General features: G+C 50.8%; 1 protein-coding gene across 5 annotated transcripts in view; it reads right to left on the bottom strand.

Annotated features, from left to right (window-relative positions):
• Positions 1–18,793, bottom strand: part of DOP1B (DOP1 leucine zipper like protein B) — a 111,390-nt gene that overhangs the window by 37,610 nt on the left and 54,987 nt on the right. For all 5 annotated transcript variants that reach the window (XR_009185635.2, XR_011648718.1, XM_058296210.2 and 2 more), the window contains exons 14-21: positions 17,414–18,098; positions 16,323–16,594; positions 10,985–11,137; positions 10,236–10,336; positions 7,054–7,244; positions 2,819–4,442; positions 2,241–2,352; positions 1,535–1,723 (exon numbers count right to left, since the gene is read on the bottom strand). Coding sequence is in view for 3 of the 5 variants with exons in the window: in XM_058296210.2 (XP_058152193.1) it covers positions 1,535–1,723; positions 2,241–2,352; positions 2,819–4,442; positions 7,054–7,244; positions 10,236–10,336; positions 10,985–11,137; positions 16,323–16,594; positions 17,414–18,098 (3,327 nt within the window). In the remaining 2 variants the exon portion in view is untranslated. The remainder of the gene's footprint in view (positions 1–1,534; positions 1,724–2,240; positions 2,353–2,818; positions 4,443–7,053; positions 7,245–10,235; positions 10,337–10,984; positions 11,138–16,322; positions 16,595–17,413; positions 18,099–18,793) is intronic.

Raw genomic sequence — 18,793 nt, 5'->3', positions numbered from 1 at the left:
TAAAAGAAACCCATGGCGTGCCCTGGACGCCACACGCCACCCTTGGGGTCCTTCTCGGCTCCTGAGCTGGCCGCACTCCTTCCTGTGTGAGCCCTGTGGGCCTCCCAGCCTAAACCCCCTGCCCTGGTCAAGCCCACTCAACCGGGGCTCTGGGCAAAGCCCCTCGGCCTCAGGAACACTTCCCTCCTGCCTCCCGCCCTGGGGTACACATTGGGCAGCCCGAGTTTCCCGGAAGTTCTCCCCATCGCTGATAAATTGCTGGGGCTCCACCTGCCTCGCCCGCGAGTGGACAAGCACAGCAGGGACCCCAAAAGAACTGGCCCCGAGCCCCCTGCCCCTCACTGTCTGTGTTTAGGGTCTTGCTCAGTGCCGACAGCCCTGGGATGGCGATGTCCCAGCTATGCCACCACGGCTTCTGCACCAGAGGTGACAGGGGTCCCAGCCCGAGGCCACGAGCTCAATAAACGTTAGCCCCTGCTGTCATTAATCGTTCCACGGGCCCAGGGAGGTAGGGGACTAATGACGGCCTTCACCGACAGGCGGACAGGCTAAGAGTTTGCTGGACCTTTCTGAGGGCAGACGGGGGCTTAGGAGGTGCCTGTGGGAGCTTGAGACACAGCAGACTCCCAGGGTACCCTTGGAACCGAGAGAGACTTCTGGGGGCCACCCGTGCAGCGCTGTACCTGAAAGCACGCAGACAGGGCCACAGGCGGGGGGCTTGGGCTGTGCTCCAGCTGTGCGGGCTCAGGCAGCCGCACCCCCTAGCCCCCGACCGCCGCCTCTGTGAGTTGGGAGGGATAACCGTGCCGCCACCTGGGCTGGCATGAGGGCTGAGTGCACCGACAGACCCGCGGCACCTTGGGTGGTGCCTGGTGTCGCGCTGCCAGCTGAGGACACGGCGGCACGGAGGCAGCCCGAGGGCCCTGGGGACGGAGGGAGCCCAGCTCCCTGCCCGCTGAGCCGCCCCGGCAGGGCCACAGGCCTTGCCTGCGGGCTCCGAGGCCACACTGAACTGACACCAGACAGGGCCGGGTCACTGAGCGGGGAACGCAGACCGCTGGGGCCTGCGGCTCGGGCCCTGATGCCCCAGAGCTTTCCCAGGCAGACGCTGTTAAACCTGAGAGGAGGAGCTAAATACACCCTGAATCGTGCATCTTTGGATTAATAAAGAAACTCAAAGGCGCCCCGGCACCCCGCCCTGGCGTGCTGTGCTGCAAAGACAAGTCTTAGGAGCTTCCGAGAGACAGGCGATACTTTAGGTACCCGCTCCGGCCCCCAGGGGCCTTATTTTCAGCTAAATTTATTTTTTTTTACGAAGGCAAAGGAAAAAAAGTAAGAAAGTAGGCTGGGAAGCACTCGCAACGCCTTCCGTTCCACAAAGAGGAAACGTTCATGAGGAACAACCCGGACACTTGGGCTTCTAGTTTGGGCCTTGCTGGATTATTTGCCCGTGTTTTCACGTCTGCGAGTATCTATTTTTGGTGGGCCGACACAAGACAGGGGAAAGACGCCACCGCAGGGGAAGGGCTCTTACCTTGCTGGTTTTAAAGTAAACCGAGGAGGACCCCTGAGTGGCTCCCAGGAGGTCCAGGGGCCTGCGCTGTGCCTCCTCCCTGCGGAGCACGCTCCAGAGCAGCGCCATGGTGTTCACGACGCGGGGCAGCTCTTCCAGGATGGTGTGCTTGGCGTTTCTCAGGCTGGCGGGGTCCCCGCCCACGGCTGTCTACGAAACGCAGTGAACACAGGAGGCCGGGCAGCTTCTCCTCCTGTGAGCGGGGCTCACGGGGTTAAATCTGGGCGAGCCCCATGCACAGTGAGCCAGAAGCCCTCTGCTTGCCTGGACGTTACTTAGATCCAGGGCTTTCTAGCAACATCGACCACTCTGAATCGGAGGCTCCAGATCACACAATTTTTCAAATATCCAACCAAAGCATTAGGTACATTCTAAAATCTAGCCTGGGGTAGCTCAGCCAACAACGATAATGTTTCCATCTCAGAATTCATGAGCACCAGGAGAGCAAATAACAAATACGCAGGAAGAAAAGGGGACGAGGAACCTAACATCAAACAAATGCCTTTACGTCTTATCAGCAAGTCACTGATGAAACAGAGGGCAAGGCTGGCTCCCCCGCCAAGGGCAGCGGACGTTATCCACGTGCGCAGGACCCACCGCAGCAGTCAAGACCCACTGCAGACGAGACAGGAGAGCAGAGCTGCCTCGAGCTCAGGGGGAAAATTACCTTTTTGTTTTGGTTGGGTTGTTCCAAAAGACAAAAATGACTGATGGTTGTGAGACCTTCCAGAAGAGTGAGCGGATAATCTGGAGAAATGTTTTCCCTCTTGGAGGTGATGCTTTGGGGGAGAAATGAGAAAATGGGTTGTGAGAATTTTTAAGAATTGGGCAATAAGGCTTTTGTCTCTATACACATGTCAACCAGAGAGGTGTCACTACTTAAATGAAGTGGGGGTTTCATAGGGAGATATTATTATAATAACACCTTTTGTGTTACTTTATATTCACACGGTCACCTTGGAAAGATGTCTTAAAATGTTTTAGGATTCCTGTGAAGGTGATCCACATTTTTATTTCTGTTTTGTAAAAACAAGGGCGCGTGCCCGACCTGCCCCTCGACACTGAACAGTGTGGGGAGCTGCACGGAATTCAACATCAAGGTGTTCGTAGGCCCTCTCTCGACAAGGCTAAACTGGCCCCTGATCAGACCGCAATCACCCTCCAACCCGGGTCTACGCAAATTGGCCGTGGGTTACAAAAACCGTCAGGTGAAACAAGCAGCGTGCGTTGAAGGCGTCCGCCTACCTGGTGGAGAGCCGCGCAGACTCGCTCTCGTACTGCTTGACCAGCTCATCCAGGTTTTTGCAGATCTGCACGATGAACGGGGCCACCGTCCAGCCCAGGGACTTGCCGAAGAACGGCAGCGACTGCGTGACCAGGCCCACCCAGGCGGGGTGCATCCCGTAGCCGTAGGCGGGCTGCAGGGCCCTCGCCACGGCGGAGACCAGCAGCCCCTGGGAGGTGAGGGGGTGGGGCTGCACGTACTGTGCAGCGCCGATGGCCTGCTGGAAGTTCAGGGCCCGCTGCCACTCCCGGGACAGCTCCGGCTGGGGGTCGGCCTCCTCCTGCGCCTGGCCCAGGTGGTGCTCCAGGACGATCAGCACCTGCAGGAGCTTCAGCAGCTCGATCTGCAGCGGGTGTTCGCTCCAGATCTGGCCCTGCCCCAGATTGATGAGACTCTCCTCGAAGAGGCTGTCGTCGCGCAGGGCCGCGGCCCCGTCCCAGGTGGCCAGGCCGTAGCGCTCCTGGCTCGTGTACATGGAGGCCGACAGGGACAGCAGGACAAACTCCTGCACCCTGCACCTCTCCAGGAGGCTGCAGATGAACTCCACGTTCTTCCTTTCAGAAGCCTTGGCCACGGACACCAGCTGGGTCATCACTCGGATTAGAACCTCGACGCTCTTGACCTGCACGTCTCGGTTGCCGAGTATGTCTCGGTGGGAGACCTTTAAATGGCAAGGGTAGTACGAACGCAGGAAGCTCAGGCAGAGGTAGGTGAGGAGCTCGATCAGCAGGGAGTGTGGGCACGCATTGGGGGACGGGCTCTGGAGCTTTCCGTAGAAACTCTGGCCCACCAGGGCCTCCTGGTGGCGGGCGAGAAGGTTGGAGATGAGGTTGAGGTGGGCGGTGGAGCTGGTGTCGGTGCTGGCACTGGACACGGCCTCGACAAACTCTCGGGGGTTGGTCTTGAGCACGGCCTCCAGGACCGAGAAGGCGTAGAGGGCGCGCCGCGAGTCGTAGGGCTGCAGGTAGAGCAGGATGTGCTTGAACAGGGCCTCCACGGTCTCCTGCCTCTCCCTCTGCTGCTTCTGCAGCCTGGACGAGGTGAGGGACTGCAGCTCCAGGTCGGCCTCAGAGTCGCTGTCCAGTGACTCCGAGGCCTGCGTCCTGTCCGAGTCCGCGCGCAGCAGGCTCAGCCCGGCGGGGGCCCCGGTGCCCTCCGCGGGGCGGACGGCCAGCGGGGTGGGGGGCTTGGGGTGCGCCCCGACGGGGAGGGGGATGCAGCAGTTCTTCCCGCTGCTCGGCTCCTGTGGGTCACGGGAAGGGGAGGAGAAGGAAGACGAGTTCTCGCTGTCTGTGAGCCGGGGGCTGGCGTCGGCCGACTCGGTGTGCCCGCTGCTGTCCGGGTCGCCGCAGGCCGCCGGCGCCAGGGGCTCCGTGGGATGGGCGAGGTCCTCCTCGCTCGGTTCGTGCCCCGGCAGGCCCTTCTCGGGCTCCTTCTCCACCTCGGCCCAGAGGGCCTCGCGGTCCACGGTGGTGAACTGGCCGAGCTGCAGGCTCTCCTCGGGGCTGCCTCCGCGGGGCTCGGGCGCCCCCCACGCCTCCCTGAAGGAGGTTTTCCTCCGGCCGAACCAGCGGTGCAAGCCTTCTGGAAATTAAACGAGGGCCAAGGACTTCAGACGAGGAGGGGCGCTAGGGCCCATCCGCCTTGGCGTGACCTTGGTCTTGAAGCCGGGTGGAAGGAGCAATATTAAAAGGGGAATTTCCATGTGAACCTACCACGCTATTAGTGGGCAAAAGGTAGGAGAGTAACGAGAACAGGTCTTTTCAAATGTCCAAGGAACAGGGTAGTTTACTTGCGCTGTCGTAGGAAATATTACTATCATAATTTAGGGGGGAGGGCAATTTGGAAGATGCGTATTACTTTGGCCCAGGAGTTCCCTTTCAAGAAATGGAACTACTTGAAAATTACAGAAACCTCAGCAGAAGGTTTTCAAAGCTATGAGGATAAAAGTATTCATTGAAACACCAGGTGTAAAAAATTGGAAAACTACAAAATGTCCATAGTCAAGGGCTGGCTGAAAAAGCCATGGTCCACACAGGCAGTACCCTGCTACTGTTCAGGTTTTCAAATGATATGGCAATAAGTGTTGAGATGGAGCAATATGCATATATTAGAGAAAAAATCAAGCTGCAGAACAGTGGGTGGAGCCCGCTGTGGGGAAAGTGTTTACAATATGCAGCCATGGGGAAGCAGGTGTGGCTCAGGTGACTGAGCTCCCGCCTAACACACAGGAGGTCTGTGGTTCGGTTCCCGGTGCCTTCTGAAGAAGACAGCAAGCTGGCATGACAGGCAGGTGCGGCAAGCTGACATAAGATGATGCAACAAGAGATTCAAGAAGAAAATGATAATGGGAGACACAAATAATCAGGGACCGGAGGTGGTGCAAGCAAGCCTCTCTCACATTGGCAGTCCCAGGTTCAGTTCCCGGTGCCTCCTACAGACACAGCACACAGCAAGTACAAACAATGAGGGGGAGGGGAGAAATAAACAAATAAATAAAATCTTACAAAGGTTAAAAAAAAAATGCAGCCATGAAAAGGCCTACAAGTATAACTGCCAAACCATAAGCAGTAATTAGCTCCATCAGCTGGCATTACAAGGGACTTTGACCTATGCGTTTACTACCTTATTATTTCAATGAAAAAAATAAGCATGCTAATATTTCCGTAGTCGGAAAATATACAATGCTTTTAAATACTCAGGGCTCTTTGAAAAAGAAGTGAAAGCCAGAAGGCTTTGGCATTGCCAAACAGTTTGACTATTCAGCTTTCATACTTCTATTTCATGAACAATAAGCACATTAGGCAAGAAGGAAGAGGAAGCACTCAGCCAGAGCAGCTGCATGCAATCCACAGTCATGTTTTAGAAACAGATTTCTACAGGATTACAGAGGAAGGGCGGAGGTGAGTGGTCCAGAGAAAAGGGCAGACAGAAGACTCTGGGGCCTGAGGCTGTGGCAGGGCAGTGCTACGAGACTTTCAACCCCAATGAGCTGTGGAGTTCACCTTTTCTTCTTATGACAGACAGTGAAATGCTACAAATTTTAGGTGCCATAAATGACAGGCAAACTTTTAAGAGGGTAGTTAATTTATACCTAAGTGTCCGAACTTTGAATCTTGCTTTCTTATATACATTGTGCAATGATGAAATCCCTCCAGTTCTGAGAAGGTAGCTAGCCCTCTCAAGGAAAACTGGGGGAGCACTTTTAGGCCACACCTTGCAAAGAGGGGAAGGCGGCTCGTGCATACATTTGCTTATTTAGGTGCTAGGCTGTGAACTGCTTCTTGTGACATAAGTAGAATATTTACAACCCAATGAGCTGAACAAAGTAACTCACAGCTTCTAACCATGGCTTACAAAATTGCATGAAATCATAAAAATAACTTTATGTTAGGAAGTAATGTTGGTTCAGAAACTGTGCAAGGTTTAACTACCAAAGTTTAATGAACTCATTGAATTTATTTTTGTTTTTCTTTTCTTTTTTCCTCTAACTTATATTCTTTTAAGTATTTGTTAAAGATGCCTCTGGGAGTTCTCTGAATCCCAAAGGTTTATTTCTTCAGCCTTTATGATTATATGTTAACAGGGTTTTAGAGGTGGGGAGAACTTCAGAAAGCAGATAGAAGTGACATGAGGAAGAGGCTCTTTTTATAGATCAGGTAGAACACACTGGTCAACATACACATTTCGACATCCCCAGTCACCTGGGGGCAGCCCTCGCTAGAGGGACCCCATGCTCCCATATCTAGGCAGGGGGCCTGCGAAGATGCACTGGCCTAGCAAACCCGATTCAACAACTTCATGCCAACGCCACACGGCGATGACTTCTGTCCTCAGGGAAGGTACTGGCTTCACGGACATTTGGACCGATGCTTCGTTAGCCTCTCCTCCCACCTTAGATGCATCTGCATGGCTTTCTCGATTGAAACAATCAAGAATGAGCCATTTTTACTGGAACATGGGTTCCTAAAATTTTCATTTCTTATAACAAGACAATCTGGTTTTTCTTTGAAAACAGGCATTTCTAAGTGCTGGTTCAGCTGACACTTAGGTTTTAGCAGTCCCCGCGAGTTTACCAAGGATTTCACAGCGTTGGAATCTAGCAAGAACGCCAGGTGGGCTTACGTGCCTTATGGGGGCCCAGCGGGCGGCCACCCTCCTCCCGCTCCCACCCCAGGGCCCGGCCTGGGCTCACCGGCCGCCTGCTCCTGCTTGAGGCAGTGGATGGAGGTCCTCTGAGTCTTGGGCTGCAGCAGCAGCAGGAGCACCGGCTCGAGGATGCGGGCCACGTCGCCGAGGGAGAGCGCCCGCACCAGCCAGCCCTGGGCTGCGGCGCCGATGGCGCCGTCCGAGCAGGTCAGGCTGTCCAGCACCACGAACAGGGACCTGCAAGTGGAACAGCACATCGATTCGTCTGTCGGGCCGGACATCCAGCCACCCCGGCAGACTCCGGGCACGTGGCTCTGACTGCGACAATGGCCCTGGGGAGCTCACACCATGCTGGGCAGAGTCCGGCAGGTGACTGGCCCTCGGCCTGGGCCTGACCTGAGGATCACCAGTGGTGCTTTAAGATGCCAAAACCCGGGCCTCAGAACCAGCCCAACCTCTCAAGGGCCGCGTGTCTGTGCCCACACCTAGGGTTTCAGAGCCTGCTGGGTCACTTTTAAAAACCGCCTGGGCGGAACCAAGGTTAATATGCAAAAACCAGGAAGGGGAATTGGCTCAACTGAGAGAGCGTCCACCTACCACATGGGAGGTCCAGGGTTCAAGCCCAGAGCCTCGTTGACCTGTGTGGAGCTGGCCCATGGTGCAGTGCTGATGCGCACAAGGAGTGCTGTGCCACGCAGGGGTGTCCACTATGTAGGGGAGCCCCACATGCAAGAAGTGCGCCCCGTAAGGAGAGCCGCCCAGCGCGAAAAAAGTGCAGCCTGTCCAGGAGTGGTGCCCCACACATGGAGAGCTGATGCAACCAAAAGAGACACAGATTCCCGGTGCCGCTAACAAGAATACAAGTGGACACAGAAGAACACACAGCGAATAGAAACAGACAGACAACTGCGGGGGGGGGGGAGGGGGAGAAATAAAAAAAAATACACAAAAACCAAGAGTGTTTCTATACACTACTGAAGTATAGAAAATTGAGGAGGAACTAAAACAAATATTTAAGAATAAACTTAACCAAGGACCCGGAGGACCTGTATTCAGAAAACTACGAAACATTGCTAAATGAAACTGAAAAAAACTTAAATAAATGGAAGGACATTCTGTGTTCAAGGACTGGAAGACTAAATATTATTAAGACGTCAATTCTACCAAACTGATTTACACAATCCCAATTAAACTCCCAAAAGCCTTTTTTGAAGAAGAGGAAAAACCAATTATCAAATTTATTTGGAAGGGTAAGGGGCCCTGAATAGCAAAAAAAATGTCTTTAAAAAGAACGAAATTGGAGAACTCTCATTTCTGCATGTCAAACCATATTACCTAGCTATAGTGGTAAAAACAGTAGGGTACTGGCATAAAGACAGATTGACCAATGACCCAAATCAAGATCTCAAAAATTGATTCTCACATCTACAGTCAAGTGATTTTTGACAAGGCTGTCAAGCCCTTCCAGCTGGGCCAGAACAGTCTATTCAACAAATGGTGCTGGGAGAACTGGATAGCCATACTCAAAAGAAAGAAAGAGGACCCCTAACTCACACCTTACAGAAAAATTAACTGAAAATGGATCAAGGGCCTAATATATATATTTTGGTAATCACATATCTGATAAGGGTTTAATATCCATGATACACAAAGAGATCATACAACTCAGCAATAAAAAGACAAACTACCTGATGGAAAAATGGTGAAAAAGAGACTTGAAAAGACTAATTGTCTAAAGAAAAAAAAAAACGGCAAAGAAACACATGAAAAAATGTTCAACATCACTAGTGATTAGGGAAATGCAAATCAATGCTACAGTGAGGTATCATTTCACACCTATAAGACTGGCCACTAATAAAAAGTCAGAAAACTAAAGTGTTGGAGAGGACATGGAAAGACAGGAACACTTATCTGCTGTTGCTGGGAATGTGGAATGGTACAGTCACTGTGGAGGACTGTTTGGCAGTTACTGTGGAAGTTGAATACAGACTTGCTGTGCAACCTGGCAATACCATTCCTAGGTATATACCCAGAAGAACTGAGAGCAGTGACAAGAACAGACACCCTCACACTGATGTTCATAGTGGTGTTATTCACAATTGCTGAAAGTTGGAAACAACCCGGGTGTCCATCAACTGATGAATGGATAAACAAGTTGTGGTGTATACACATGATGGAATATTATGCAGCTGCAAGAAGAAATGAAGCAGTGAAGCATATGACAACGTGGATAAGCCTGGAGGACAGTAGGTTGACTGAAGCAAGCCAGACACAAAAGCACAGATACTGCATGACTGAGCTATTATGAATTAAACATACTGTGTAAACTCCTGGAGTTAATAATTAGAATACAGGTCACCAGAAAGTAGAATGAGGTTAGAGAATGGAAAGCTGAGGGTTATTCTGTGCAGAATCAGTAAAAATGCTGTTTGTAAATCTTTGGAAATGAATAGAAATGGTTAAAGCACATCATGGTGTTTCTAACTAGCAGTGCTATTGTATGGACATGACAGTGGGTGAAAGGGACACTCTAAAGTCATGTACGTTACTAAAAGGAAAGTTAAAAAATGTAACATGGGACTGTATAAGAGAGTAAAACTTCACGTAAAACATGAATATGGGTGATATTGCACACGTAAGACTGATTTTACACAATGTAAGTATACTGGCGAGAAGGACAGAGCAGCAGCTCTGTAAGGCAGGGGAAACATAGAGAGTGCTTAGGGGCTGGTGAGTTTTGTTTGTTTGATTATTATTATCATTATTAGAATAATGGAAGTGCTCTAAGGACGACTGAAGTGATGAATGCACAAATATGTGATTACACCGAATACCATGGATTGTACATTTTGGATGGATTTATGCTTTATTAATATGTAGCAATAAAATTGATTTGTTAAAAAAAAAAAAGCCTGGATGGAACGAACCTACAGCTGATGTCTTGACAAGCGCCTACCCCCAGGGTGACACCAGTGCGATGGGGGCTCCCTAGTGGGAGAACTTTGCAAAAGCCCCTTTGCTACAGAATTAAAATCCCAGGCTTGCATTCACACAGGTTAGGCCTAAATTCACTTGGGGGTCGTGGTAACCATTTGCTGTGCACCAAGAAAACAGGGTCATGTTTCCGATGTCACACATTCCCTATCTCCCCAGCCCCGGTCGAGCAGACAGGTCAAGAACCTGCAGGGTTTCCTTTTGCTTCACGGATAAACGAGAGAGACGCCTCACCTGTCGAAGGAGCGGCTGTGCGACGTCACTCGACTGCCCTGGATCTCTCTCGTCAGGTGCCAGATTACGGAGAATCGGAATAGAGCTTCCAGCCTTGTGCCCTTGATTGGGGAATAAGCGGGAGTGAGGAACGTGGCTCTCCAAGAGGACGCTGTTTTCAGTCGCAACAAACCCCAATGAAATAAAACAAGAGAGCTCAGCAGTATGGAAGGCAGCCCCAGTAGGGGTGCTGGACTTGGGTTTGTGCTTGCCACGGGACTGGGCTAGAAGGACGAGGAGGCGCTGCACCTGCTCTTTTCCCACTTACTCTAAGAAAGAGGGGTCAGTGTCCAAGGACACGCCTGAGCCCTGTGGTCTACGTAAATCAAAAGAGCAGGTGCATCCTTGGGTACCTTGCCTTGGAAGGGCAAGTTCAAAGTGTTTTCAAGAGAGCCAGGGTTGAAAGGGACAATGAATTCTTTACAGCTGCTTATCTCATCCATGGCCAGAAAGCCTGTGAGCAGTGGTGGGTCCTGGGAATATCATGGGACATGGGGCAGATTTCCCTGGGGAGCCTTAAAAATGACCAAAATACTACGGGCTTGAGCTTCCTGGAGTTCTCTAGCCCCTCTGGTCACTTGTCACGATGTCCACTGAGCCCCAGAAGGATGTCACCAGAACACACAAGTCGGCTCTGGGCACGGCAGGCGACAGGCCGGCTGACTGCTGGAGCCACTGTGGGACGGAGGTTCCCGGCCGCAGAGCCACACCTTGTCGGGGTCCAGGAGGGCGTGGCAGATGATGTCCTCGCAGATGCTGGCTGTCGGGGCCAGGCAGTGCAGCCGGTAGAACAATTCCACGCAGGTGATGTGGTGCTCCCGGGTCTCCTTGTTCAGCTGGTTCCACAGCACGCGAGCCACCCTCTGGGACACGGAGAAGGCAGGTGCAAGGCCGTGAACACAGGCGACCGATACTTCCCTCCTGCTAGTAGGCCGGACCCAGTGCCGGTGTCCTGGCTTTTACCGATCTCTGTTATGTGGGAAACCTTGATAGGGAGGACCAGAAGCAACCAAACCAAGCCCGAATGAAACAAAGCAACCCACAGGGTGACACAGGCAATGGGCAACTTTACAGGGTGCACAGGGCGGTTTCTCACCAGCTCAGACCACGGCGGCTCTCGCCCTGAGCTCAGCGTTCTTTCAGCAAACACCTACCAAGCCTCGCGCTGTGCTCGGCACTGGGGGTTCCGGAGAGGCGGCCTCCAGGAGGTTCAGGGGGGTCTCCCAGCCTCGCGTGAAACACCGCAGTGCTTCACAACTCTCCGCTTTGCTGAAATTGGTGGCTGTGCAGCGCTGACAAGGAAGTGGGGGCACGCGGCTTCCCTTGTGCAAACTATCCATTACCTTTCTGGGAGCCGAGCTGTGCCAGCTGCCCGGCCTACCTGCAGGACATTGAGTCCTGCTCCCGCCCCGCTCCCATCTCTGCTCTTTAACCTCTGGGGGTCAGCAACTTGCTGCTGCCCCTCCTAAGGCCATTGGCAGGGCCCCTGGCCCAGCAGGGACAAGGCTTAGGCGGGCTTGGTCCCTCCGGGGGGATCTGTGCAGCATCCTTCCATGGGGCAGGAGGAGCAGAGTCTCATTGACTAATATTTAGGCACATTTTAGAGAAAATAAATTCACATTTTTTGGGTCCATTTCTTTCTAATGCCAAAACTGTCTTCTTGGCCCATATCAAAATTAAACATTAACTGGCTCGAGTACCTAATTTTAATATTTTTAATCTAAGGGAAAGTGATTTCCAACTATCAAGTTACAATTAAACTTATAATACAGAAGCTTTTTTCTAAGTGAAGTAGTCCCCTCACTTAACAGTCTCTATGGTGAGTCTGTGTGTTAAGAGACTCCTGGAAGGTTTAATAAAATTTGGGAGGGTTGTTTGAGCATTGGTGTTGATCACACACCAAAAAAACACACCACGTCTGCCCCCTCATCTGATTTTGCCTGACTGTGTCCCTGTGCTTTGGGTATTTCCTTTGGTGCTTTGAAATCTGCCATTACCATCTGATGACAAAGGTTAGGCTACTCTCGGGAGGGCCAACTTTGTTCTCTTTTTGCATTTTCGGCAGTAGGATCTAGTACCTGAGCTAGCTACAGGAATGAGAGAAAGGCTAAAGGTCCAGGTTGGAATCTGGAAACAGCCTTGTAACTGTAGTCCGAGGACCTGCAGCACTTCCTGCCTATTGGGGAGGCCACTTCATCTTCTCTCGTTGCTGCATCTGCAGCATGGGCGGGTGCGGCCGCCACTGCCCGGCTCCTGAGAATTGTACCATTTATAAAAGTGCACTGTGGAAGGTACTCAGGGGTTTACTACCTGAGCCAAAATAAAGATCAAGGCTTCAGAAAGAGCATACCAAAACAAGAGGAAAGTGTTTAAGCTCTTGTTTTTATTCTATTAACAGCTTTCCCCCATTATGCGGACTAAATTCTTTCTTCTTTTCTCCTCCGTGTCTGCAGTGCAAATATGCCAAAATTCCTGGTCTATATGGGACCAAGGAAAGACTTGCCCAATCACTGCTGCTTCCAGTGATGTGATTCCTGGTTTCAAATCCTATGGATTCAAGAAGCCCGTGGTGAATGATGGGCTGTGGTTAACAGGACAAATAAGAACAAGTTCTCTCATGAACTATAACAAATATACAATGCTAACACATGGTGTTAATAACAGGATGGTCTGTGGGAAAAACACACCAAATACAAGCTATGGACTACAGAAAGCGGTAGTAGTAGGACGACATTCTATCATATGTATCAAATGTGTCACACCAATGTAAGGTGCTGGCGGTGGGAGGGTGTACGGGAAATCCTGTATGGTATGCATGATTGTTTTAACTCACAACTTCTCAAATTAGAAAAAAAAAATTTTAAATCCACTAACTCTCAGTAAGAAGAGTGGGAGCCTGGCTGCTCCCTATCCAACCGCCCTCCCCCCTGCCCGCCCACTCAGTGTGATGGAAGCACCACTCCACTGGGTGTGGCCACGATGACGGCCCCGCCCCCCTAGCTCCCACTCCAAGGCTTCTGTATCTCTCTGGAAGGGGCAGACTGCCAGCCTTTCTCATTCCGACCCCCCAGTTCCACATTGCCACAGCTAAGTTCCAGGCAAGTGCAGCCAAGAAGCAACAACTCCCTTCCTCTACCCTGCCCCCACTTTTAGATGGAGGCTCCAGCAGCCAAGAATATGGGGCCCAGTACCCCTTGCCCTGGTTTATGGGGTGAAACGTTCCCCAGTGCGAGAGGCAAGCCCAGACACCAGAGGCTTTTGCCCCCCACCCAGTGCCCTGCAGAAATATCATTCGAGAAGCTTGCTATTGTTCCCACCCCCAGTTCCAGAGTGGTGGCTCAGAGATTTTGTCCAGGGAGAGAGGCAGGCTAAAAGAACCATCGTCTGTAGCCCTTCCCAAGGGTACTGATTTTATCTGGAACAGAGCATGAGGAAGGCTAAGCCTACAATGGCTCTTGAAAACAATGGAGATTTGGTGGTAAGCAATCAAAGGGAGATGGTATCTCAATGAGAGCCACAAGCTAAACTGTAGGCCAGCTGGTTTACCAGAGAGAGATCTTTCCCTGGCCTAGAGACCTCCTGGGCCAGAACAAATCTCAAAGACTGGCCTCAAAAACTACCTTTGCAAAGGGGTCTGTCTGAATTTAATTGGATTACGCCATGGAATAATTTCTGACCCAAGGCATTATTGGAAATAATGGGGCAATCAGCTGATAATTAGTTGAGTTTAGAGAAAGATCAGGGAAAGCCTCAGACAAAGGGAGCCCCGTTTAAGTACTGCCATCCCAGGGGCCTGTGGGCACCCACAAGGCTGCACCCTCCCAGAAGGATACCAAAGGCCTCACAAGGTGGGGGAAACAGGCTTTGCTAAAATATTCCAGCCAAGTCATTAAACAAATGAGCAAATAACCACATCCACAATCCCAAGGCAGGGGAGGGGGATCGGCAAGCATCGGAAATGTTCAGCTTAAAACAAAAATTATAGGACATGCAAAGAAACAGAGAAGTTTGATCCATACACACACACACACAAAGGAGATAACAGAAAATGTCTGTGAGAATGACTAGATACTGGATTTAACAAAACTTCAGACTACAAGTTAACTCCACTCGGTAAGTCAAATCCACACAAAAAGAGAGCGCTGGAAAGGTAATCGTGTAGTTATAAAATACAGTATAAAGGCTTATATCTTCTGCTTTTCCTAACTGATTTACAATGCAATTATACAAAGCAATATGTGTATAATTGTTTTACTGGGTCTGTAACATGTAATATAATTTATTATATGTAATATATTTTATAATAACAGTATAAAGGAAGCAGGTGGGAGCAAGGTGGTATTGGTTTAAGGACATCAGAGGTAACCTGAATTCACAGGAACAAATGAAAAAAAAGTAAATATTAAGGTTAATGTGATAAACTCTATAACAAACTCTATACTTGCTCTCCTTCCGTCTCTCAGCTTCTTTAAAAGACACACAATCACATGAAATAATAAGCAAACTATGCATCGTTAGATTTGTATGATATGTAGATGTGATATGCTTAACTGTAACACCAAAAGTAGGGAGAAGGAATAGAATAAGGGGGATGTTTCTAGATCTCACTGGAGTTAATTTATCATAAATCTGAAGTAGGTTCTGATAAGTTAAAATGTCTATGGTAAGTGCTAAAGAAACCACTGGAAAAAAAAATACCTTAAGAAATGCAGTGAAAAATTGCTAAATGGTTTAAAATACTATCCTACAAAATATTCACCTAATGAAAACGAAAACAGTAAAGGAGGAAAAGAGAAGCAAAAAAGGATGAGACATACAGGAAACAATAAAGTGGCACAACTCTGTACTAAAAACCATGGCATGGTGCACTTCAAATGGGCAAATTACACGGTATGTGCAATACCTTAATAAAGCTGTTTTTAAAGAAACGCAGCTGCAAGGCGGCCCCAGTTAAACAACTCGTAGAAGAGCTTATCCCAGACAGGTTAAGACTCCACCTGTTTTGAAAGTCTTTCAGAGGAGAGGCTGTCCAGACCTAAAAGGATGGTTTGGTCCCACTATCTCAATCACACACACACTCTGAAGATGTTCAAGGGTTCCTCAGTTGAGACATTTTCGGGACGCCACCCACCACCCACCTGCAGGGCAACGATCCGCCGAGTGGGCCGGGGCCTGCCTGGCCCACGTGACCTCCTACCTCCCCAGCCCCCTTCACGGCTGCGGTGGGCTGGGCAAGCAGAAGGCACCGACCTGGGGGGCCTCAGCAACAGGCTAATATGCTCGACTGATTAGTTCAGAATTATAAGGAGAGGAAGAGCCACTGGGAATGGGAACCAAGTTTGAGGGTCATAACACAGACCTGAGGCCCACAGTGGCCAACAAAACTTGGGCGAAGCCTGGGGAGGAGAGAGAGGACGGACAGAGCAAGAGCCCAGGCAGGGAGAGCAGCTCTGGGGGCTAACAGCAGCCCAGTGTGCACCCCGTAAGACCCAGCTGCCCTTTTACTGCCATGGGCTTCTCTATCTTCGTAAAAAGTTTTAACTATTTCATGAACTAGCTGGAGGAGCTGTCGGCTCCTTGCAATCAACTGAATCTTACAATATTTAACTTTAAACTTTTCTTTTTTAAGTTTGTTCCCAAGGAAACATGGACAAGGCCTGCCCGTCATCTTCAATCATTATTCTTAAACTTGACAGAGTCCTAAGTCACCCCTTAGCTTCTTTCCTTAAGGCTAAAGAACCTCAAAGCTTTTACCCTTACAAATCAGGGCACGCTTTCTTTCCACCATCTATTTAGGTAAGTTTTTAAATCCTCACATGTGAAGGCCAGTCGGCCTAAAACTGAACATGAAAGTTTGAGGATTCCCTGCAGGGCCAGAAATCGTGCCAGCAGCCGGGGGTACCGACACAGGCGGGGCAGGCTCAGGTCTCAGACAGCCCTCTCCAGCTGCCACCAGAGCCGCCACGTTCCTTATCCCAGTCGCCCACGCCACCGTCACGGGGGACGTGAAATCAGTGTCCCACCCGCCTCGCTCCTGGTGGGAGGTACCTGATAGAAATCTGTTTTCTCTGCCATGACCTTCAGTATCCCTGGAGCGATGGGGGGGACAGTGACCATCTGCAGCTTGCCAAGAAACGGGTTGTGCCCGGAGCTTTTGTAGCGTTTCATCTTGTCCTCGATGACCAGGGCCAGCGACTGTGAGTGGTTGATCACTTCCAGCAGGGTGGAGATGGCCACGTTCTGGAGGTAGCAGTCGGTCACGCAGCAGCAAATGGTCATGAGGGACTTCAGCCACGACGGGAAGCTGGGGTCGCAAGCCCCTGAGAGGAAGCGGGCCAGAGAGGACGCGTGAGATGGCGCCCCCACGGCCGGGCTCCGCAGCACCCCGTGCCCGTCAGGATACTCAAATTCCCCACGTCTTAGTCTAGGGCTTTCAGGGTATGTAGAACTTTTTGTTTCGTTTTGCTTTTATTTTTTAAATTTTTTAGAAGTTCCATTTTTTGCTGGGGTTGAGTTCAAAATGTATTTTGAAGGCTCTCTTTGGAGTAGGGGACACACTATGGGCTTAAAAGAGTTTAAAAATATACTGAGGCTATCAACCCTAAATGCAAGCCTTCCAAGTTCTGTCACTGAGCAAAGAGACAAAGTTAAAGTTAACGTCATGTGGACAGAAGGATAATTTTTTGCCCTGTGTTCCCAGCAATTTAATTATCTTTCCTTGTTTTTCTACCTTCCTGTTTTTCTTTAAAGGGCTCACTGCCTTACACAAATCTTTAATAATAGGTATCACGAAATAGTCTCCTTACAGCCTATTACTAAGCACTGTTTATGTTTTTTCCTTTTTTTTTCTTCTGTATGTTCTAGCCATCCCCCCCTCCCTTTTTTCCGTATGTTCTAGCCATTTTTCCCCCTTTTTTCTGTGTGTTCTAGCCATTTTAATAGGCTATATTGGGCACTCAAGATTTAAAAGCACAGGCCCAGCCTCCACCATTGTGCAATCTAGTGGAAGACACAAGAAAAACCCACACAACTAAACAAATGTGGCGAGTGCTGCGCTTGTTGCAAGCCGGAGCCCAGCGCGGCTGTCGCCGCCAGTCGTGCCATGTGGCCGATAGAGCTGGGTGGGGCTGCGCTCTCACCAGGGAGCTGGAAGAGCGCCTCGCAGAGCTCCTCGGTCTCCTCCTCCGACAGGTACACGGGGAAGGTGGCGCAGTCCAGCAGCAGGTGGCAGGCGGCCGCGAAGGCCTCCCTGCAGTCCTCCCTCGAGCTCCCCAGGTCCACGGCCACCGGCGCGACATCCCACTCCTCCTCCTTCTTCCTGCAGGGGCTGCTGGGCACGGGCAGGGGCGACTCGGGGCGCTTCGTCTTGAACGGGGACCCCCGGACGGTGAACAAGTCTGACAGCATCTGCTTAAACTGGGGCACGGTGATGGGTCTGGGCTCCCACGAGTTCCTCCTGCCGGGGTCTGCCCCCGCCGGGCCCTGGGCCTCCCCCTGGCCCCGCCGGCCTCCAGGCTCTTCTTCTGCCTTGTGCTCTCCAGGCGCTGCGAGGTGCGCCCCGAGAATGTTCTTGCTGGCGAAGTTTGCGATCAGCTCTTGGGTGCAGCGGAAGGCCGTCTGCATGCTCCCGCCCCTCTTCCACACGTCATCTCTCCCCGGAGACACTCGAGGGACCCGCAGGTGCTCGCAGAGCTCCGGCGACGAAGCGCTCAGCCCGATCCCGCTGTCCTCTGATTTCAGGGGAGGAAACGCGGGGTCGTCATCACCCGGAACCACTGCCTCGGTTCCTAAAATGATTTCAGCGGGTTCGCCTTTGCCTGGACTCTGCAAAAAATGAAAATCTGTCATGTGTGTCTCCTAAGACCAAGGGATTTAAATATCCGCTATTCTGAGCAGCCCAAGGAAAGTACAGTTCCTGTTTTTCAAATTTCTAGCTCTCCAGGTGAGACGATCCTGAGTCAAAGTACATGATAACTTTAAGAAGGCATGTGGATAAGCGGGGAGAACAGGGTGCTACAGGGTGCTGTGCCTCAAAGCATAGGGTGCCAAACCACAGTGCTCTTTAGAGATGCTGCCTCTTGAGGAATGTGGAGAAGCATGGAAAAAACACAACTGGAGTGACCTATGGACTGTGGTTAAGAGCAATAATTTAATATTCATGCATCTATGCCAAAGATGTACTGTGTTGATAATGGGTGGGGCATGGAAAAAGTGTGCCAAACGTATACTACGGGTTAGAGTTAATGGGCTGATGATATTACTTCATAATCTGTAATAAATATTCCACCATGGTATGGTGTGTTGGTGAAGGGGTGTTGTATGGGAATTCTGCACACGTGCATGATTGTTGTATAAGTTCACAACTTCTGTAATAAAAATACATTTTAGGGAAGTGATGTGGCTCAAGCAATTGGGCTTCCCATCTACCATATGGGAGGTCCAAGATTCGATTCCTGGGGCCTCCTGGTGAAGGCAAGCTGGACCAAGCAGCGAGCTGGTCTGAGGGAGAAATGTGCCTG

Source organism: Dasypus novemcinctus, chromosome 4 (assembly GCF_030445035.2).
Source record: "Dasypus novemcinctus isolate mDasNov1 chromosome 4, mDasNov1.1.hap2, whole genome shotgun sequence".
In the NCBI taxonomy this organism is placed as follows: domain Eukaryota; kingdom Metazoa; phylum Chordata; class Mammalia; order Cingulata; family Dasypodidae; genus Dasypus; species Dasypus novemcinctus.
Note: the sequence above shows the minus strand (reverse complement) of the source record. Positions and strands in the feature narration are given on the sequence as shown.